At 35.7% G+C, this 23,413-nt stretch overlaps 2 protein-coding genes across 8 annotated transcripts in view; both read right to left on the bottom strand.

Annotated features, from left to right (window-relative positions):
* Positions 1-1,116: 1,116 nt before the first annotated feature.
* Positions 1,117-15,095, bottom strand: LOC135770070 (membrane cofactor protein). 2 transcript variants are annotated; one of them, XM_065279715.2, is made up of 12 exons: positions 14,766-15,095; positions 13,929-14,120; positions 13,541-13,640; positions 13,380-13,450; positions 12,986-13,174; positions 6,687-6,860; positions 6,294-6,356; positions 6,184-6,216; positions 5,189-5,239; positions 5,046-5,088; positions 1,664-1,730; positions 1,117-1,487 (listed from the first exon to the last, which is right to left on the bottom strand). In XM_065279715.2, exons 1-12 carry the CDS (start codon positions 14,824-14,826, stop codon positions 1,473-1,475), a joined length of 1,059 nt encoding a protein of 352 aa, XP_065135787.2. In that variant the 5' UTR covers positions 14,827-15,095; the 3' UTR covers positions 1,117-1,472. The 2 variants fall into 2 exon arrangements, with proteins under 2 accessions (XP_065135787.2, XP_073671358.1); XM_073815257.1 differs by having other exon boundaries at positions 12,995-13,174; positions 14,766-15,093.
* A 4,747-nt stretch (positions 15,096-19,842) lies between these two features.
* Positions 19,843-23,413, bottom strand: part of magi3b (membrane associated guanylate kinase, WW and PDZ domain containing 3b) — a 137,414-nt gene continuing 133,843 nt past the window's right edge. For 4 of the 6 annotated variants that reach the window (XM_065279707.2, XM_065279708.2, XM_065279711.2 and 1 more), the window contains one exon: positions 19,844-22,949. In XM_065279707.2, coding sequence (XP_065135779.2) covers positions 22,006-22,949 — 944 coding nt within the window. In that variant the 3' untranslated portion in view covers positions 19,844-22,005. Of the gene's footprint in view, positions 22,950-23,413 lie in introns of all 6 variants that reach the window. The other 2 variants (XM_065279710.2, XM_065279712.2) reach the window with 2 other exon arrangements.

Below are 23,413 nucleotides of genomic sequence, written 5' to 3'. Positions count from 1 at the left end.
TCTAGGGTACCTGGAAATTAGCATATTTTTAACAAAAGTGGAGTGTCCCTTTAAAGGACTAGTGTGTAAATTTTTAGCTGCATCTAGTGGTGAGATTGTGAATTGCAATCAATGGTTCAATCCAAAGCTCACCCCTTCCTTTTAAAACGCATACAGTATCCGCCACAGGACAAACATGTCATCGTCTGAGACAACACGGTGACAAAACATGCTCTAAAGAACAGTTTGTCCATTTAGGGATACTGTAAAAACATGACGCGACTTCTTTGTATGAGGACACGCGGTGTATGTAGATAAAAACGGTTCATTCTAAGGTAATAAAAACAATACCGTTCATTTTGTAAGGTTTTTATACACAACAGATCTATTTATTTAGATTATATTGCATTTCTGTCAAGAATCCTTTTAAAAGTTACGCAATGCACCTTTAAAGGGTCTTTATTGAACTATCCACCCAAAAATGGTTCTATTGTGAAGCACTTTAATTGTTAAGAGTGTAAGCACGTGAAATGTATAAATAACACAGTTTGAAATAAAGTGTCTGCCAAGTGCTTAAATGTTGATCCTGGTAATCTAGAGGGGGACTTCTTTGACTTACGCTACTAAGTAACCACCTAGCAACCACATAACATGCCAAAAACCACCCAGAATACTTTTAACCACCGCATAACAACCAATGTGGCAACAAGCCTTGCATGGCCAAGTGCTATTCTCATTTTTTAAGATAATGTAAACATACAAGTTGTTTCTTAGGATTTTTCCATGTGGTTGGTCTTGGGTGACTGTAGAGAAGTCAGTGTGATTCATTACTTGGCTTGAATAGCTGCAACTTACTCTGCTATTGTCCTGGTAACCTTAATGCCTGCTGACGTCAAAAACAGCAGGACTTTCAGGAGGGATAAACGGTGTGTAATAACTATAACAAATGTTTTCTCATTCTGAGTTATTCATAGCAAATACAATGCTGTGGTGTAGTTTAATATCTTTGTCTCACTAAATTCACATTTTATGAGGAAACTTTTCAGTAATACACTGAAACAGAGATACTTTGGGAGGAGGCTGGAAATGGAAATGAGAGTTCAGACTTAGTCACGATGGAAAAGAAACACATCCATGAACATTGAAGGGTATAAAACTTTAATAAAAAATATAAAAATATAGTGTTTTAGCAATTTTACTGTAAAAAGTGAAAGCTCTACATAAGAAAAATAAATAAAAACTTTAGGTGAAAAATAAAAGGTTAAAAATTACTTCACTTGGTAATACCTAAAATATTTGAACAATTTCAACTTTTTGGAGAAAATGTAATCATCATTTATTTGATCATATAGAATATATTTCAACATATAGAAAGTACAATATTTTAAATAAATAATAGATAGTTTAAAAACTACATTAAGAGTTAACACTGTGCATATCCACTTGTAGGAACAGATGCATCCTAATCCAGGGGGGCAGTCCGACTGTTTGCCCTATAGTTGAAAATTCTGAGGAAAAACACAAAAACAATCAAACGGCTGCCTGATGTGATCAAATAAGAAGAACAAAGTAAGAATAACTAAGAAAATTAAAGAAGTTGCAACTAATGCCAGAACACATTTATCTGAGATGAAGTCATTTGAGGACTTTGACTATACAATAAAGAACTCTTACTGGCAGATACCTTGAGTTTACTTTGACTAAGTAATAATTCTCCTTTTGTCCTGCGTTCTTCACCGGTATTGTATGAACTACGCAGCATTATAAAAAATAAGGAGATAAAGTTATTATAATTCAATTTTGATGTTAAAATTATTTTGTTAATAGTCGATTCGTGCCACAATTTGTGCTGTTTGCATGTTATTAGAATTAGCTTTGCATTTAAGGGATAGTTCACCTTAAAATGTAAATTCTGTCATTTTCTCACCCTGGTAGTACGGAGCCCCTAAGGGGACATGGAGCAAAAATTAAATAAAGTTTAGTTTCACATGCGCACGTGAAACTATTGAGCTTAGTTTCCAACACAGTCTCACGGCAAGTCGTGTTATAGTAATGAAAATTTTGATTGATTTATTCGTGTTTGATGACACAAAATTCTGCTGTTTTTCGTGTCTCCGGAGACGAATGTCTATTTCGTCCTTCCCAGCACGAATTTCTATCAATGGCTGTTCGTGTCTGTGCCAAGACTTTCTTTATCGCGTCATTTTATATTTTGTTTTCTCATCGTTCTTTACAATTTTTAAATCATTGTCGCTTGGGTTAGAATCACTTTCTGCGACTTCCTAACCCAAACCCCAACTCTTACCGCAACTCCAGGCGAGTTTGCGTTAAGATGTAATTTTATGCATTGGTTTCTACATGTTTTTCGTCCGCTTTTAAAACTATTCTCACCTGGAGTTGCGGTTAGAGTTGGGGTTTGGGTTAGGAAGTGATTCTAATCCAAGCGACAATGATCAAAAATAGAAAACAACGATAAAAAAACAAAATATAAAATGACACAATAAAGAAAGTCATGCCACAGACACAATCAGCCATTGATAGAAATTCGTGCTGGGAAGGACGAAAGAGACATTAGTCTCCAGAGACACGAAAAACAGCAGAAATTCGGTTCATCAAAAACAAATAAATTAATCCAAATTTTCGTTACTATAAAACGACTTGCCGTGAGACAGGGTTGTAGTTTTGCGTGCACACGTGAAACTTTTGAGTTTAGTTTCGTGTGCGCACGTGGAACTGTTTTACGTGAGCATGCAAAACTAAACACGATAGTTTCACGTGCTCGCGCGATAGTTTCACATGCGCACACAATAGTTTCACGTGAGCCCGCAAAACTAAACTTTAAAAAAAATTCTGCACATGAAGGTTTCGCGTGAGCACCTGAAAGTTCACGTGAGCACATGAAACCTATCTTTAGATTTTTTTACTCCAATGTCACCTTAGGGGCTCGGTATTACCGGTTATAAACTGCATGAGTTTCTTTCTTTTGCTCAATACAAAATAAGATATTTTGGTGGTAAGCACACCCAGTTGACCGCACCCATTGACATCCGAAGTAGGAAAAAATAGTATAGAAATCTAGCATGATTTATCAAATTATTTTATTTTCTTTAACAGAATAAAAACTCATACAGGTACAGAACAACAGTGGGTGAGCAAATTATGACAGATTTTTCATTTTTTGGTGAACTATTCCTTTAAATCATTCCTGTCGTTTTTAAAGCAGCACCATGCTTTCCATTCTTTTCAATCATACCGCAGCTGATTATGTGCCCAGATGTACTGTAAAACGTTTTTAAAGGGCAAACCAGTAACAATTAGCCACCTAGATCATCCTTGTAGGGGTGGCACGGTCCATGAAAAAAATCCGAACCGTTCGGTTCGCTTGTCTCGGTTCGGAGCGCGTGTGTACCGCACGGTTCAACGGTTCATGGCATGCGCAATGTAGTCTCATGCCCTGTATGTGACCTCAGATAGCGTGTTTCCCTTTCGCGCGAAAGAAGAGGTGACTGGTTTGGAGTATAAGTACTGCAGGTTATGTTACGTGTAGAAATGGCAAGTGGGAGAGAAAGGGAAGTCTGCCCGCAGTTGGAGGATGCGCCAGCGACAGGAGATCGCCTTCTCTACAACCATTTGTCTAATCTGAGGTACTGAAAGTTTTACGTCTTTTCGTATTCAGCGCTATTTTTAGCCTTTCATTGATACAATTAAAGCGGCTGATTTCCGCATAGTTTCATTTTGCTAGCGTGTGAAAGTTGCGCGATCTTATTTCAGAAATTTCCCCTCAAAGTAATCAGGACAGAAGTGGTCAAAAGTGGACAAAAGAGACTTAAAGAGATTTAAATATTACAGGTGCAAACGTTATGTTTCTCTCTCGTCCACATATACTCTTAGTATTAAAGCAGCCTCACAGTTATAAACCTAAGAGCTACACTGAAGTTGGCATTTTAATAAATGCAAGTTATCTTTGTGTGCTAAAAATGCACATAAAGTTCATGTAGATGGGAATACACATTCTCTTTTTTGCCAAATAAATGAAAAGCATGTTGAAATCATCAATGTCTTCCCTCTTCCTCTATCAAAATCTCACCTGGCTTTCCTCAGAAATGGTCCCAATAATGTGCTTAAAGTCAAATTCAGTTTGTGCATGATTACATGATATAACTTTTTTTTTTTAATACTGTATCCTAAATAATGGATAATTAATACATTAATAAGATAAAACATTTCTGGAGTGTTAAAAATGTAAAGAAAAAATAACAACAAGAACCGTACTGAACCGTGAACCGTGACCATAGAACCGTGATACGAACCGAACCGAGGGTTTTGTGGACCGTGCCACCCCTACATCCTTGAGGTGGTTTTCTGTTAGTAACCTGGTAAGCATGCTGGGAAATAGCAAGGGTGGCCAATTATAGCCAAAAGGCAGTCACACTTTGTTTTACTTGCGTTCATGTTACTGTGTATTTATTTAAGTACTGGTATACTTGATGAAGGACAAGAACATGATACTGTACTGTATTTAAAACCCAGCTAAAGTCATTTTTGTGATTTACAGTTTTTTTTTACATAAACTCATACGACATAATAACCTTAGTATCTTAATACTGACTTGAGTAAATTCATGAGATTGAAATCTATATCAATGATTGAAATCAAAATATGATGCACCTCATCTCATCATTACATTATGAGACTATAGCCTGGATTTCACAGACAAGTTCACATATCAGTAACAAGGACACTGTCAAATAAAGTGTTACTGCCAAAATGGCTTTAAGTCCTTACATTTCCTTTATTTTTTTTGTCTAACATAGTATATAATATAAACAGAATAGATAATTTCGAAAGTTAGTTCATGCTACAGCACAATGACAGCTAGCGTTATTTATTAAGCAAACAGCAAAGACAAGCCATACAGTATGACCAATCATGCAAGAGAAAACAAGTCAATGCATTGTCTATGAAAGCAGATCTAAAGCAAGTCACAGTTTGCCATGCCCACTAAAGCCAACATGAAGTTAAAGTCAGATTTTAAAGTCAAAATACAGAATGAGAGCTTTGCTTACCCTTTATGTTTGTTTTGACAGAATACATATATAATACCACATACTGTACAGTGGAAAGTAAGAAGATATTATTTAATTATAACAACAACACTTGGAGATCATAGCTTCAACATCCAGATTTTATCCTTATTGAATATACTTACTTAAAATAATGACAGCTAACACGAAGCAAACCACAATGATAATGACACTACCTAGAGGAACAGTTATTATATTTGTTATCATACAGAAGATGTATAATTTTCATTACATGATTTGTATCGCTATGGCATACAGTGGTATTTTCACAAAACTTTTATTAACATGTCAAATAAATCTTTGGTGTCCCCAGAGTACATTTTTGGGTGTGTCCTTTAAAATGCAAATGAGCTGATGAAATGCAAACACTGATCGGCATGATGGTGGTTTGATGAAATTAAATCTAAAGTTTGCTGTCAATTATTTGGATAGTGCAGATTAAGGGGTGGTATTATCCCCTTCTGACATCACAAGGGGAGTCAAATGTCAATGACAATTTTTTTTCATGCTTGCAGAGAATGGTTTACCAAAACTAAGCTACTGGGTTGTTCTTTGTCTCATTTCTAGGTTGATAGAAGCACTGGGGACCCAATTATAGCACTTAAACATGGAAAAGAAAAGGGGAATGTCCCATTTAAAAACTTTGTTGCAACAGATGAATCACTGTTTATGCCTCATTGCCCCTGAAATGTTCACAGATGGGTGTGGAAGATGTTGACAGGTCTGCACAAAGTCTAGACCCTGACCCCATTGAACGGCATTAGTACCTGACGTCATTTATATGAATGAAAGCTGTTATTGCAGCCAAGGGACGGACAATTCTCTTAAAGTCAGCGTTTTTTTAAATAAATGCTCGACAGGAACATTCAGGCGTGTTTTCCGGGTGTCCTTATTTAAGGAAGTAAATACTCATTAGCTGTGTGGTGACCCTCAGTAAAGGGATTGGTCTAATTTAGATTAAGATTAAACAGTGATGCATTACTCATATACTCATATAACCAACCGTGCCAATTAAATGGTGACATATGTTGCATGGGAAACAACCACTTGAATTCTAATGAGGAGGAAATACAATGAAATGTCATTCAAAACACGACATGTATCATTAAAGATTACTCACTTGGATAAGCAATACGCTTTTCCTCTTGACTTCCTGCAATAAAATTAAACATCCTTTAAAGTTTAACCATGACAGTTTCCATAAACAATATTTGGTGGACAAACACTTACCAGACAAAATTGTTGTGTTTGTGGGTATGCTAGTAATGCTTGCTGTTGTGTGTACATTGATGTCTGTCGAAAAACAAAAGTTTAGTACGTTATCCTCCCCCTTTGATTTCTCGTATATAATGTTTTACATCTAAACAGTTGAGGCAAAACTTGGCAAAACGGTCCACAGATTTCCAAAGCACTGGAATGTCCATCATTTATACACTTCTGCGCATTCCACATCCATGTTTGGGTATTAAATATTTTCACTATTTTAATTACATCGATTAACATTTTCTTCTAAATCACTGCAGGAAATGCTTAAAAGTGCCAGGTTCTCTCTAGGCCTGTCTATCTCTAGTATTCTGAATCAAAACACTTTACATCTGGAAAAGTAAGAAAGATTAGATATACCTTTAACGCAGACCGGAAAAGCAGACCAGCCTTTCTCTTCACACACCACAGTGTGTGAACCGTTCATGCTGTAACCCGACAAGCATTTAAATGTGGCTTGGCTTTTATAGGGGTAAGGGGGGCTTCCTTCAATCTGGATACCAGACATAACTTCTGGAACTGTACAATTAATAGCTAGGAAAGAAAAGGACACTTGGTTAAAATCAAGAAAGCACGTGAAATTATTATTTTTCAATCCAGTAATAAAGTTTATAGCAGTAAACCCATTCAGTACAACAATAAAGTACTGAAACCACATCAAGGGGTCTATCAAGACATGTGGCAAATATCAGAATGCTTGGCATTCTAGTAATTTAAGTAGTCAAGTGGAGGCGTAAGATGCCAAACCTTTTACATTTTTTTTTACAATAGATAAGGCTGTTTTCTTTTAAAATGCATGACGTGTTTCACAATTTTTTATCTTACTATTTTAACCAATATGCACACTTTTCTACATATTGGGTTATTGGTTATTGGATTAGGTTCGGACACTCCTAACACACCTCACACCAAGGGAAATCTGATAAAATAATCTGTAGAACCATCAAGATAATCAGGACATAGCTAGGATTGTCAGAAGGGGGAAATCGGCCCAAAATCAGCCCGATTATCTTTTGGTGTGTACCCAGCATTAGACTACAACAGTTTTTTGTCCTGTGGTAGCTACCGTAGCGTCTTTAGGTCTTTTGCAAATTCACAATCTCACCACTACATGCCGATAAAAACTTACATTACTTTTTTGAAAAAATAACTCAAATATTAAGGTGTACATTTAAAAAGTAATACGTTACTTTACTCGTTACTTCAGAAAAGTCATATTAATACATAATGCAGGTTACTTGTACTGTGTTACCCCCAACACTTGAATAAATGGTAATTTTACATTAACATGTACGGACACCTATTAAACCTGCTGTTTTTAGTTGAATAACTTGCCTTTCCAGATTAAATATCTGTTCTTCAGCTTGGATTTTGTGAATCCATTTTCTAAATAAACTCATATAGTCCAGTGTTTTTTCCTCTTCAAAACGCATTTTTGACTGATGCGACTTATTCTCCGGAGCGACTTATAGTCGGAAAATACGGAAGCCAGCAAACCTTAATAAAGTCATCTTTTTTTAATAAATATTAACCAAAGATGTGAACATGTAGCAATGCATGCTGGGAAGCATTCAGACCATTGTTTTTTATTGTTTGTTCAGATTACTCAGTTTGGCAAGTTGGGTAAAAAAGTTTAACACACACTTGCATATCTAAGTCTAGTCAACAAAATAATATCTGTTAGCTGGATGATTATGCTTATTTCATTCAGTAAACACAAAAAATAAATTGACCCCCTTTAACAAAATTTTTTTTTTAATTTACTTAATTATCTTTGTTGAAAAAACTATTTTGAAGTTGGATTTTTTTACAGTGTATAATTTTCTTCCAGTACAAGCCGCAAGCAACTGTGTTTTATCAGCTCTCTCTCAGACAGCTGATAATCTTCCTCTGCTCTCTGGTCGTGCCACAGTTTGATACATCACTTTCCCCATAAACAAACTAATGATCCACCAGCTGCCTGTCACAACCACTACACACATCTCTGAAAAATTAGCCCGAAGTGTGGTATCCGTAGGTTGTATACTGGAAACTGTTTTGTTATTCAGTGATCACAGCGGCACAGACTAAATAATAAAACCAACATATAAACAAAACATTAAAAGCAGCTCAACGGAAAGTCAAGGATCACAAAAGACACGAAAGACCTGCTGAACGAGAAGGCTTGTGGTGGGAGGTCACCTAAAAGCTCAAAGAAAAGCAGACCACAAATAAACTGATCAATAAGAAACCAAACAATAGCAGAACAATACACTGTGTCGAAAACTGCCTCCTGTCCCCTATATGGAGAACTGGTAAAACATCAGTACCAGCCTGTTACATATCAGCTGCATCACATGGTGAAATATTTTTATTAATACAGTAGGTGTGACTCTTTAATTGTTTTACAGTACAGGACAGGAGAGGATTGAATCACGCCTGTATGAAACACCTTGATAATGCATGACACATTTCAGTTTATGTGACGGCTCCACAGCCCACTCCAAGAGACAATATTTACATTAGTGTCTGAATTTGCCCACGCATTTCCGTTCAGTTTTCTCTCATGTAGTGGACTGTGTGTGTACAACATGACATACAGTGATATCGCACCTCAATTGGTAGAGCATTGTTATAGCAGTGTAAAGGTTGTGGGTTTCATTCCCAGGGAAATTTGGATAAAAGCAAATGCGTAAATATTAATAGATTATGTTTTTCCACAACATAACATCTGCATAACTGTGTCCAAATACATTAACAAACTAATATTAAGTCAAATCTTTTAATCTTAAAGGATAGGTTCACCGCAAAATGAAAATTTGAGTTACCCTCATTTCATTCCAAACATATAAACCTTTGTTTATCTTTGAAACACAAATTAAGATATAGTCTCCGATGCATTAAACAACTGCGTCCAGCATCAGCCATACATATAAATATGCACAAATGCCTCATTAGTCCATCCAATGCAAGTCGTTAATTGGGGTACTTAATGATATCTTTACTGCCTTTCTGGGCTTTCAAAGTTGTGGTCTCTGATTCTTTATTGCAGCACAAGGTTGTATGAAACTCAGTTGTGTATTGGGACAAACTCTCTCTATAGATTATACTATTCAACCATCTATACAGTATGCAATAAACCACTCCTTTATAGACCAAAGCCTATAGAGGGTTTTCACAGCATCAATACGGAAGTCGGCCATATTGGCGATACTGAGCGTAAACAATGCAATTGAACCAAATGGACCTCGCACATTTTTGCTGCTAAAAATGGTCATGTTTTGGGCTGTACTAATCGGTCGGACCGAGAAAAAACATTTGGAGTACTACAGACTGCCAAAAGTTATAACAAACCAGGAAGAAGAGTGCAAAAAAAAAAAACTGTCAGAGGAAAGAAGGCGCTTGTGTTTGGCCAAACTGAACCAGGATTTCCAGGGCAAGAATGGAAAAACATTCGTGTTCGTTCTTCCCAACCCATAAGTTGTATTTCTTATCCATACATGGTGAATGTAAGGCCACTTAAGAAATAACTAATAGAAGTAACATTTTACAAAACGTGTAAATCTTGTACTATTACAGTAGATTATGAAATTAGATAAGAATCGGATTTTTAGCCAAGTTAGTATTTTACAAACAGCACCGTATTGTAAAAGTGCATACTATTACACTACAAAGTTAGTTAAGATATTAAGAAATGGGAAGAACAAACACAAATGTTGTCAACATTCTCAGTCCACGACCAAAGAGCCAGCTCATACGGATATTTACCGCCTAATAACTTTATTTTTTTTAAATATTGCGCCCTTTCCTGCTTACTGAGTCCTTCTCTGTATGATTTAGCATCTTCCACAAGCCTTTTCTGTGGTTTCGAGTCGACATCATCAATTAGTAGGACAACTTCTTGAATACTACTTTATCCATGCTGTTGTTTACATCTGAGTATCTCCAACATGGCCGCGCATCTGGGTAACTGTCCAAACTGTGACGTAGGTGAAAACACTCTACAGTATATTGTGGACAGGGTAATCCACCTGTCACTCATTAAAGGAATATTCCATTTTCTTAAAAGAAAAATCCAGGTAATTTACTCACCACCATGTCATCCAAAATGTTGATGTCTTTCTTTGTTCAGTCCAGAAGAAATTATGTTTTTTGAGGAAAACATTGCAGGATTTTTTTTTTTTCATTTTAATGGACTTTAATAGAGCCCAACATTTAATACTTAACTCGACACTTAACAGTTTTTTTTCAACTGAGTTTCAAAGGACTATAAACGATCCCAAACGAGGCATAAGGGTCTTATCTAGCGAAACGATTGTCATTTTTGACAAGAAAAATAAAAAATATGCTCTTTTAAACCACAACTTTTCGTCTAGGTCCGGTCCAGCGTGACCTAACGTAAATGCGTAGTGACTTAGGAAGGTCACGTGTTACATATATAAAACGCACATTTGCGGACCATTGCAAACAATAAACTGACACAAAGACATTAATTAGTATCAGTTGACATACAACAACGTAGGAACTAGGGATGCTTAACAATTAATCGCGATTAATCGTTAGCAGAATAAAAGTTTTTGTTTACATCATATATGTGTGTGAACTGTGTATAATAAATTTGTATAAATAAATGTACACACATGCATGTATTTGTTTTAGAAATGTTTACATGTGTTTATACATTTGTATATTTATGTATAATTTATATTATATATAAATACTTAATATATAAAAAAAATTCTTAAAATTATACATGAATGTGTTCATATTTATATATATATACATATTTATTATACACAGTTTACACACATATGTGATGTAAACAAAAACTTTTATTCTGCTAACGATTAATCGCGATTAATTGTTTAGCATCCCTAGTAGGAACGGTCCTCTTTCAACACACTTGTAAACACTGGGGCGGAGTTTCGCATTCTTCCTCTGTGACCTCTTGACGTCATGACGTATTGCGTGGGGTCACGCTGACGCATCACGCCCGGATCTAGACGAAAAGTTGTGGTTTAAAAGAGCATATTTTGTATTTTTCTTGTCAAAAATGACAACCGTTTCACTAGATAAGACCCTTATGCCTCGTTTGGGATCGTTTAGAGTCCTTTGAAACTCCGTTGAAAAAAGTGTTGAGTTAAGTATTAAATGTTGGTGTCTATTAAAGTCCATTAAAATGAGAAAAAACCCTGCAATGTTTTCCTAAAAAAACATAATTTCTTCTCGACTGAACAAAGAAAGACATCAACATTTTGGATGACATGGTGGTGAGTAAATTATCTGGATTTTTCTTTTAAGAAAATGGACTATTCCTTTAATTGTTGCAGTCATAGCTGACTTGGGCGTTGCAAAAAAAATGTGGGTGGGGCGAAAACGGGTGTGCCTCATACGTCTTAAAAAGTGAAGCCGCTGGGTCTTTGATTGCCCCTTGGTGGCTGACTGCAGTACAAGTTATAAACCCCACCCTCTCAATGCAAAAGAAAATTATTTACACTTCCAATAAAATTGGATATATGTTCAATTGTTCATTTTTGTGATAAGTTTCATTTTAGCTAGTAATTTGATGCTATAGAAACGGGACGTGTCGTTATGATTTGTGTGGTTGAACCATTGACTAAAAAAATATGGACGTACACATCACCGTGAATCACTCACGGATAACCGAAAATGGGTAAAGAGGCGGGACATGGGTGAAGCTGAGCTGGCTGGTTGCTCAAACCACGCCCGTCTAGCTTGATTCTCGTGACAGCAGTGGCAATTCACCTGTCACTCAAGTGGCCACGCCCAGTTGTCATGAAGGGCAAAATTAGGCATATAGACCAAAAACACTTTTTGTACCAGGCTGTAAACATACTGTATTTATTTCTGCTCCAAAGATGGCAGTTTTAACATGGAGGTCTATGGGAATTGACTCCATTTTCGAGCCAGCCTTAAGCGGACAGTCGATGAATTGCAGTTTGAGTCACTTCGTATTGATTTCATCAGAGAGATCGGAAGGTTGCCCCTCGGGTGGCATGGACGATTCCTTCTGGGCATTTGCCTTGTGTCCAAACTGATGTTTTTACATAACATGGTGGCGACCATGGTCGGACATTTTTTACTTCAATTCAGTACAATGGAAGGAGGCGACGTCGTGTCTTCCATTTTTTTTACAGTCTATGGTCTAAAACATTTACTGGAGTAGGTATTTTGGTCAGCTCTTGAAATTTTCATGGCTTTTAATTAAACAATTGCTTTTATAGCCTAAAAGTGTCACAGGAGTGCAGTTGGCAAAAGTAGTAAAACACTGACTCTAAATGAGCCAAGTGTTGCGGATTTGAGGAAGCAGCTGCGTGGAAGACAAGGCTGTAACTAAAATGACCATTATCAGTGGTCTTAAAAAGTGGGTGGGTGTTGTCCCGCCCAGATATAATGGTTCAGATGCCCATGTGTGGAAATATATAAGCAACTGTCTTTACAATAAGCCGTTTATACCAGACATTCCGGAAAAAACACAGATAATGTGTGCAGGGATTTTTCCTGAAATCGTTTGATTTTGATTCATTCAAACTGCTAGTCATTTTCATCAGGATGTGACATCTTATGTAAGTATAATCCTGTAATTGATTTTAACTGCAATTTTCTGGGATCAATGAGAGGATTTAGAGAAAGTAAATCTGGAAAAAGACAAAACGTACTTTTCATACCTTTACATGTTGGTGGTGGTGAACTGTATTCCCCATATTCATCACATGTAATGCTTTTTTCTCCAACAAGGACATAGCCAGCATCACATGAAAATTCAATGACTTGGTCCAATAAAATCTGATCCAGTTGTGTGAGTATCTTTCCATGTTCAATTTCAGCAAGCTGCTCGCAAGTGATCACTACAAAAAACATAGTGACACAAAGAAAAATCAGCCATTTGTAAAGTTACCACTGCTGATGGTATCAATGGTGTTCTTGTGATTTGTTAAAGTTGCACTAAGTACACTGTTAGGAAAAAATGGTCAATATATGTGCCCCAGTGACAGCTGAGGTACATTGACCATTTTTCTGACAGTGTATCTGGTAAAAAAAAAAACGACTTACGTAAACATTTTGGCCTTCCGGTCCAGCCGTGTACAAGACACTGCCTGTAGCTTGATCCTTGTAGGCGATATCTTAAAAAACATAATATAAGTAAAACCTGACTGTTATAGGAAATATACGAATAGGAAAATATGGACCACAGTGGACACAAAAGTTCTTACCCCTTCTCACATGTGGGTTTTGCATATGCGCCAAACAACGTTCCATCCGGAGTCTTGTAAGTCATATGAGGTGAAGCCTTGGGTTCCCCACAGTCTTTTTCTGGAAAAGGGCACACACAGATATAGTTCACCCAGACATGAAAATGATGTCATCATTTAATCTTGTTCACCCTTTTAAACCAAACCGGTATGAACATTGGCTGTTTCACTGTTGTATGGTAGAAATGACAATAAAGGCACTTATGCCAACATGGAAATAAGATAAATGTATTATTTTGCATCATTTTGTTTTAGAACAACATAGGGATGAGTAAATTATTCAAATTTTCACCTAAGGGTGAACTATTAAGCATGATTAGTATTATGACAGATGACTTAATGACTTTACTTTTGCATTTCAATTCCACTTCACTCCATTTCCCATCCGTGCAGAGGATTGAAGTCGACCCTGCCTCATAAATGTATCCATTGGCACATTGCAGGACAGCTTTGGAATGATCTGGGAAGCTGTTCTGCAGTAAGGACTGCTCAGACAAGAGATAGGTGGTGTTCAGACCAGGCGATGGACAATCCGCTAAACCTACCACAGATACATAGTCATTATACACTCCTCTTTTATAACCCAATATCAAATGGAACATATATTTATCGTTTAGAAAACATTTATTTCCATAATGAAGGGATAGCTTATAAAACTCCTATAAAACTGTTAAGAACGTTTTGAGAATGACAATATAATCCCAAAAAGTGATTTGTAGTATGATACAGCATTTATTGTAGTAAAATGTATACTGAAGTGATTTTATTCAGTAGTCTATTTACTACAGTATATCAATTTACTATAGTTAGCACTAAATAATATTATATTATAATGTACTTGCAATTTTATAAACGTACTAAAGTGTAGGCTACGTCACATACAGTAGCCTAAATACTAAAGTACAGTATACTACAATTTGTGCTTCAAAAAGCTTAAATATAAGATTCTAGTTATAATTACATTTTACGAAGTTATATTTCAACAATAAGACATGGTGACAGGTGCTTTTGACGGGTAAGTTATCGTAAAGTTTGTAAAATATGTAAAACTTCCATGAATTTACACGTTGACTTTAGACCATAAAGCATTTAAGAAACATTTGCTCATGGTAACTTATTTTACTGGTTTTATCTAAAGCTGAAAAGTTTATGGTGCTCGGTTGATAAACAATGTACTTTAGCCTACCTTTCACCATGGAGACGAGCCCATATAACAGAAGCAACAGCCAAGTCTTCGCGTTTGTCATCGTTTGTTAAATATATTTTAATTTTTCCAATATAAATGCTTGTCTTGAAGTTGTATATATGAACCGACAGTTAGGATACTGAGCGCATTGCGAGAAAATAATAAATTTCTGTACGAAAAATTGTATTTCCCATATTACATTTACTAAAGCAAACAATAAAATGTTTAAGAAACAGATGTAGCACTGAGATATCGCGGTGTGTCGTCGTTCATGTCAGAAATACACAACAGCTTCATGGTGTCTCCCTCCTCCTGTCCAAATGAAACCTCCTCCCTTTAAAAACGCTGCACGTTGCAGTGTTCGAAATAGATTAGGCTACTCTCGCGTGCTCCACCAAACTTTTAGCTGATGACTTTTTTAAACAGGTATGCTAAATGCTTCCGACTCTTTTTATATCATTATATCCATGGGCAAAAGTGAAAGGGCACTAATCTAAATATTCTATAATGCAAATTGATAGACTCAAAATACAAAGCAATTTTACATTCCTGTTCTTTTGTTTGAACAAAAATTGAAAAATAGTTTGAACGCAAAAGCCTACGACGTATCTGCGTCCCCTTACGAAAATAAGTTTATTCAAGTTTGCTATGACTGAGTACACTTAAACTAAGAAAGTATACTTTCAGTTTACTTCTCTAAAATGTACTTTAGGTCATCTCAGAAATATACTTAAAACTGCAGTGAAGTATACTTGACCTATACTGACAGAAATGTCTTAGTATATTTGGCCTGTACTTTTTTTACTGACATATACTTGGCTTTTAGTTTTTTTACACTTTTGATTGAGTGGCCTAATAAATATAGTTTTTTTTTCTCCATAATATTACATTCTGTCTTATAAACTTACCTGTTCAAGTTCATATACTTTAGTAACAAACTTTAGGGTGGAATAGATTTTAGAGTAAAAGTATAGTAAAAGAGCACTTGCAAGTATACCTACTAGTTTACATAAAAGTACACTAGCAGAACACTTGCATGTACACTTGAAGTCTACTACTTGTTGGCTATGAGTACAATTGCAGTATAAAACTTTTAAAATAGTAGTTTAGTAAGAGTAAACATCGGTGTACTTTTACAAACTAATCATTTACTACAAGAATAACAGTAGTAAACTACTAGTATAGTCATGAGTTCATTTGCAGTTCAAATAAAAAACATAATTGTGGAATTGTTGTGCACTACAGTTAACTGCTTTTACACTTATGGTACACTTAGAAGTATACTTTTATAAACTAAAAAGTGGGCCATTTTAGTCCCAAGTGGTATTCAAGTAGTACAATTACTAAAGTATACTTAACATTACTTATGGACTTGAAGTATAATTCTTTTTCGTAAGGGTCCTGTGTCAAAAGTTATTAAAAACAGTCAAAGATGACCAAACCCTTTTAAACTGTTGCAGATGTACAATATTGTAACTTTAAAGCAACACTATGTAGTTTTTTACCTTTAATAATAATTACCTTTAATAATAATTATTAATAATTAATAATAATTTTGCTAATAGTAATCAGAAAAAAAAACTTTACCACTAATATACATGGCTAATTTTCATAAGGGAGTTGATTCATGCTGGTCAAAACAAGTGCATTGCTTTGTGGAAAAACAGATTCCCCTGTAGTCTGTTGCATACTGCACATTTTGGGAACATATTTCTAAATATCTAGCCAAAACAGTGTCAGAAGTACAGTATGCATGACCAGTAACAAATTTGACATCAGCTGGGTGTTTCCTTCCCTTCAGGAAAAGATTTCTTCTGAGGAATTTCAATATTATTTCTTATTGTTTCTAAAGAGACCACATGCCGTTCTTGTTTTTTTTTTTTTGTATGAATGTCACATAGTTTGTTTAAAAAGCCAGGATCTGAGTAAATATTGAAATTGTTGTCACGATCACCGTTGGCACCAGAGGTTTTTCTTCCCAGATCTTCTGCACTACATTTCCCATAATCCTTTGCATGGATCTTTAATCACTCTCACCTGTGTCTCATTATCTTAATTAACCCAGCCTATTAAACCCTGTCATTGTTCATATTCATTGCGTGGTCTAGCCCAGTTCTTGTTTTATGACTAATGTTGCATTGTCCTGCCTGTCTGCCTTTGGCTGACTTGTGTCCTGTGCATATTGCAATAACTACAGATATTCATGTAGATTGTGTGCTTTATAACAGGTCTATAAAATAAGTGCTATTGCTACAGTAACCATGTATATGATTATTAATAGTTAAGAGAAATGAAGCTTGGTGAGGTTTTAAAAGCACCCCGGTTAATTTCCTCTTTTAATTTGAATGGAATGTTTGAGTCAATGTAGGGTGTTCCCCAAAAGGGCGTCCCTGCATGAAGATTAAATATAAATGTATTTGACAAACCCTGCGTGTCCATGTTGCAATTGTTGACATCAGCTTTAGGTTACTTTGGATATGTTTATGTGTCACTATAGAGACTGAGGTTTCCATTTATGTATTTACTGAATGTTTGCAACCACACAATGGTGTCATGTTACAAAATATGTTACTCACAGAAACTCCAGACACAAAATGGCCTTATAAAATGCGCAGTGGTGGTCATTGCCTCATGCCTCACATTGCAGGCCTATTATTGGCTCAGTATAAAACTGTGAAAGTCAAAGTTATATAAAACTGTTAAGTATAGCTGTATAGCACACATAGACTTGAATAACTGTTTTCACATTCAGAGAAGTATTTTGAAGACATTACAACACTCTGAGGCATGACTGTCTTATCTCAGAAACAAGGAAACCACCCATTCACAGCTGTATGGTATATACATACAGGTTCATAGACTTGAATAACCATCTTCACATTCAGAGAAGTACTTTGAACAGTCTAAAGGCATTACAACACTGTGAACCATGACTCTTATCTTAAAAACGGGGACCCCGCCCATTTATTCCTGGCCTGAAAACAGAGATAACTGTTCATTCGTCCCTTTTATATTCATCCTTGAAAAACAAACTCTGTTTTCTCTCAGCTTGTTCATGATAATCCAGGTTCAAACACAAAGGATCTAGAATTACAAGAGAATTTCGATGTTATGATGGCCTCAAGTCAACCTTAAATATTTTATTAAATTAATTAAATTACATGCAAAATATAAAACCAAGTTGTATCAGTTAACAAATTCTAGATCTTTTCACAGTACTCCCTACTTCCTGTTGAATAGTTTCTGCCGAAACTTTAAAGGGATAGTTGTATAAATTATTTGGTTCTATTGAACACAAAGGAAGATGTTTTTAACCAAACCAAATCAGAAGCACCATCCACTTCTATAGTAGGGGAAAAGAATACAATGGAAGTGAATGGTGCTTCTAATCTGTTTAGTTACAAACATTGCTTAAAACATTTTCCTTTGTGTTCATCAGGACAAAGAAAATTATACTGTACAGGTTTGTAACAACATTATGTCTAAAGGGATAGTTCACACAAAAAAAATGAAAATTCTGTCATTATTTACTCACTTTCATGTTGTTACAAACCTGTATAAATTTCTTTGTTCTGATAAACACGAAGGAAGATATTGGGAGGAATGTTTGTAACCAAATCAAATCAGAAGCACCATCCACTTCTATAGTAGGGGAAAAGAATACAATGGAAGTGAATGGTGCTTTGGATCTGTTTGGTTATAAACATTCCTTAAAATATCTTCCTGTGTGTTTATCAGAACAAAGAAAGTAAATCAGGTTTGTAACAAGATGAGTGAGTAAATGACAGAATTGAAATTTTTAGGTAAACAATGCCTTTAACCATCTGATGTCCCTTAAAGGGATAGTTCACCCAAAAATGAAAATTCTGTCATCATTTACTCACTCTCATGTTGTTACAAACCTGTATAAATTTCTTTGTTCTGATAAACAGGAAGGAAGATATTTTGAGGAATGACTGTAACCAAACCATTCGTGAGCCCCATTCACTTTCATAAAAGGAAAAAGTACAGTGGAAGTGAATGGGGCTCAAGAACAGTTTAATTACAATCATTCCTCAAAATATCTTCCTTCGTGTTCACCAGAACAAAGAAATTAATACAGGTTTGTAACAACATGAGAGCGAGTAAATAATGACAGAATTTTAATTTTTGGGTGAACTGTCCCTTTAAGTCCCTACAGGTGTCCTAGCAATGTGAAGTGCTTTAGTAATGTCAAATGATGACAGGTAAAATATGTCTGAGATCTTTAACATTTATATTAAATAGAATTAAAATATAAACTATAAAAATAAAATATATAAACAAATAATTTCTTCATACTAGAAGCAGATTTACTGGCGACAACCCTTTGGCGGCACCTAGTGGCTGCACACCAAATAGTTTTAAATCACTAAAGAAATATTACAGAATACAGATCATATGTAATGCTTTTACCTGACAGCCTGACAGACAAAATGTGCTTAAAATATCATTGCACTATTCACAGGTACTGAGTGGGCTGCTTACACATTGCTTATCTCAGCAGAACAACTCCAGCCTAGTCTGACATACTTTTATACTGTAAGCCATTAAAGTAGTGCAAAGTTTATTCTTTTTGACAAGCCGTTGGGATAATATCTATTCTAGACAATGATTTATAGACTTGGCATAGCATCTTTCTGTAGCTGGGCAAATAAATCTTAACATTTAGCTTCCTATTAAAATAATTAAATTAGTTAAACATTATTCAAAAGTTAATCATTTTGGTTAATATGTGCTGCTATGTGTATGTGTTTATTAACTAAATTTGTTGCACTGTGTATTCTCCTTTAAACTTAGTTGAAAATCTTAATTTAAAAACAAATTGAGGAAATATAGCAATTTGATAACATCTTTCTTTTATAGTTTATCTGAGCGTCACTGAGCATTACCAAAGTTAGATTTGCAGTATGCGCTGTGGCAAATTGAACTTTTAAAGATAACCTAATCATTATTAAATGACTGTATCAAATGATATAAAACTCATTTGATTTTTGATTAAACTGTGAAATTCATTTGATTTCCATAAAACATTACAGAACACCAGGACAGGGTTTTTATTTTCTTTCTACTTGAAATATTTTCTTGCATTTTCAAATCCATACTTAGAAAAATAACAGAACCATTTACAGATCGACCACTTAAAGGCTTTTCTATAAGGTGCTGTACAATATTTAAACATTTAATTCGACCACATATGAGGATTTACACCCCTATAAATAAATCTAGGCCTCACTTCCAAATATGAATAAATTATATGAGCCGGCAAATTATTATTATTTCTTATGACATTTTTCACATTTTGTATATACATTTTAAATCAAGCTTCGGTTGCAAAGTCTGTCATATGCTCAAACACACAACAATTTACCTTAAATAATATACTAAATAATTTAATCAATCGTGTTTAAGTACTTGTGCTACACAGCTGTTAGATGCACATTCATACCCTGAGGTCAAGTTCAATAAACATCTCACACATGCCATGCAATGGCCAGCAGTACTTTGGTATTGATTGATCATTTTCCCGTGAAATTAAGACCTTATGGGGTGGTTTCCCGGACAAGTGCATGTTTGAGCTGGCTCAATTAAAAAATATCTTGCACTGACATATGCACATCAGTAAAGTTTTTTTGTAAAAACTACTAAAATAACTAAGGCCTAGTCCTGGTTTAATCTAAACCCTGTCTGAGAAACTGCCCCTAAATTCACGCTGACCATCTTAAACCAACAAAAAATGAGCCCTTACGAAAACGTCCCACTAGTGACTGCGTGTCGTAAGCAAACATGGATGTTTTTAACTAGAAGACTTGCAACATTCCCATTTTTAGGATGAATTATTTTCCATAGTCTGTGTTTTTAAACAAAGAATCACTTTGCATTTAGATGAATCTCATATTTGACCCTTACATGAAAAGAAATGAAATATTACATTTTGCATAAATTAAATAAAGTTTATTTATTTGCCCATTAAGATTTTGAAAATTGTGACATTACTTAAATAAATACAATCAACTTTCCATCCCTAAATTCTTAATGCATTTCAATGTTTTACGAATTTATTTATCATTTGAATTATTCCACATAATTCTCAATTTTATTTTTGATAGCACATCAAATAGTGAAACGTGATCTGAGCACTTTCTTATGAATGAGGGGTTGAATTGCTTACACTGCTTGCCTTTAATGAAACGGACATGCGTGTCCAAAAAAAGGAATAAAATAAATATATATATTTATATAACCATATTAAATCTGATTTCATATTCAATATTTAAAAATACATCTGCATGTACCATTTAAGTCAAAACATCGTTGCTACAAGGTAAAACTACCACGGTGCTTGGACTCTCTACACCGAAATCGTTTTTAAGATTTCATATAGCTACATGTATCTATGTTCATATACACATTTCAATAAATAAACATTTCTTTATCTTGGTATATTAAAAGCACAAGTTTCTGGTCATTTGCAATATGATAATATTTGGAAATCAGGGAGCCAAAGGTATGGAAGAGAGAGAACAGTCTAAAAAGTCCCGCCAGTCCTGATGAAAGTTCATATATTTACAAAGTCTGGGAACGAACTGCATGGGTTTTACAGTCATGCAACAAAACAAGAAACTGTTAGTCCTATTTTGCATGCACAAAGTGGATCTTTGGAGATTCGGGGAGTGCGGTTTGTGACCAAAAATTTTAACTTGCATTGATGCTGTGGCGATTGATTTGGGATGTCCATTAAGTTGCATAAGAAAGGATTGCATTGTGATGTGTGTAGGGTCCAGTTGGCACGGAGGAAATGAAAAGTCCAGACAAAGTGAAGCTTCATGCGTTTGGCCACGAAGCCACAGAAATTGCCTGTCGACGTCGATTTTGTTTATCAGCAATGATCCCAAGAACTGCATATAGGCAGTTTGTGTCGGATGAAACGTGAGATCAGTGAAATTGCCGATTGCAGTTTTTAATAAGCATGAATGTTCAATTAGCAGCAGATGCCTAGCAGGTGTGAGACTTTCTAAAACCTGGATGGGATGAAAAGCTGCTGGCTGGAAGGCCAGAAATGTCCTTTGTGCAAGCATGCATTCCCAATAATTGTGTCGGTAACAACCCTCAAGTGTTATTATTTAGGCAGCTAGCTATGAACGTGAACGTGTGCATTCGGAGACGCAACTGAGTTTGGGGTCCATAGTCTCTAGTTTAAGTAGAGGTCCTATGTTTCAGGCTACTCAAAAACATCCCGCATGACTTCCTCCCGGGTGAGAATACGAGCATAGTTCGGGATTTTCCACATGACGTTGTTCGGTGGACCGTCTAACACCAGATTTGCCCTGTTGGGTACTGTGGTGGCGTCAGTGGTGACAATATCTTTCCTGTTTTTATTTTCAATTACGCTTGTTTTGATTTCTTTGTTGTCTCTGATCTTCTTATCTTCCTTCTCGCTGTATTCCTTTGATTCCCTAGAAGATCTCTTATCTTTTCCTTGTTTAATCTTCTTCTCTTCCTCTTTGTGTCCGTTTAACTGTTGTCGATCTCTATTTTTTTTCTTCTTTTGCACGCCATTCTGCTCAACCTCTCCTTCATAAACCCGCTCATCTTTAAGTCTTCTTTCAGTTCTTCCTCTCTCCTTTCCTTCTTGGATCAAATTTTCTTTACTTCCCCGAGTTTCCGGTTTTCGACGGGTGTCACTCGTCCCTGGCGTCGTCTTCACGCGGCGTTCCTTTTCCCTCCCTCGCTCCAAACCAGTCATTACTTCCGGTCCCTCAGGCTTGGACTTCCGGGGACTGACGGAGCGGCTCACTCGAGGACGCTCTGGCACATTGTCTTTGTAGCTGTGAGCTTTGTCTTTGGCTTTGGATGGGGTTTTGGGTTGCTTCGTATCTTCAAGATCAATGAGGTTCTCTGTGGACCAACTCTTCAGGCGCTGCTGCCGTGAGGAGCTGGAAGTGCTGGGCTTTTGTGGTTTGGCACGCTTCTCCTTCTTGCTGTCTTTAGGGGGAGGATCCTGGAGAACGAGATCTAAGGAGGCACGGGAACGGGCAACGGAGTTTGACAGGCCTGACGTTCTCTTCTTCGCTGAGGGCGATGATGGATGACGGAGAGGAGAACTGAGGGGAATTTTGGAAGTGTTGGATCCCTGCGGGTCAGGAGGAGGAACTTCTGAAGAACCTACGGGTGAAATCAGCACAACATCATACATTTGTTACCAAACCAAAAAAGATTAACATGTAATCTTAAAAAAATCTTACTACACTGCAAAAAATGATATTCAAGAACAAAAAAATCTTAGTATTTTTGTCTTGTTTTCAGTAAAAGTATATACAAATTCTTAAATGAAGATGCTTTTTCTTGATGAGCAAAACAATCCAAGAAAATATGTCTAATTTTTAGATCAAAAATATCACATTTAAGTTATTTTGTGCATAAAACAAGTAAAAAAAATTGGTCAATGGGGTAAGCAAATTTTTCTTGAATTTTTCTTGAATTTAGTGTTTAAGAAAAATGTTCAAGATTTTTTGCTTACCCCATTGGCAGATTTTTTTGCTTGTTTTATGCACAAAATCATTTAAATGTGATATTTTTGGTATAAAACTAGACTTATTTTCTTGGGTCATTTTGCTTATTAAGAAAAA

This window comes from Paramisgurnus dabryanus, chromosome 7 (genome assembly GCF_030506205.2).
Source record: "Paramisgurnus dabryanus chromosome 7, PD_genome_1.1, whole genome shotgun sequence".
Lineage (NCBI taxonomy): Eukaryota > Metazoa > Chordata > Actinopteri > Cypriniformes > Cobitidae > Paramisgurnus > Paramisgurnus dabryanus.
This window is presented reverse-complemented; position numbering and strand designations above follow the sequence as displayed.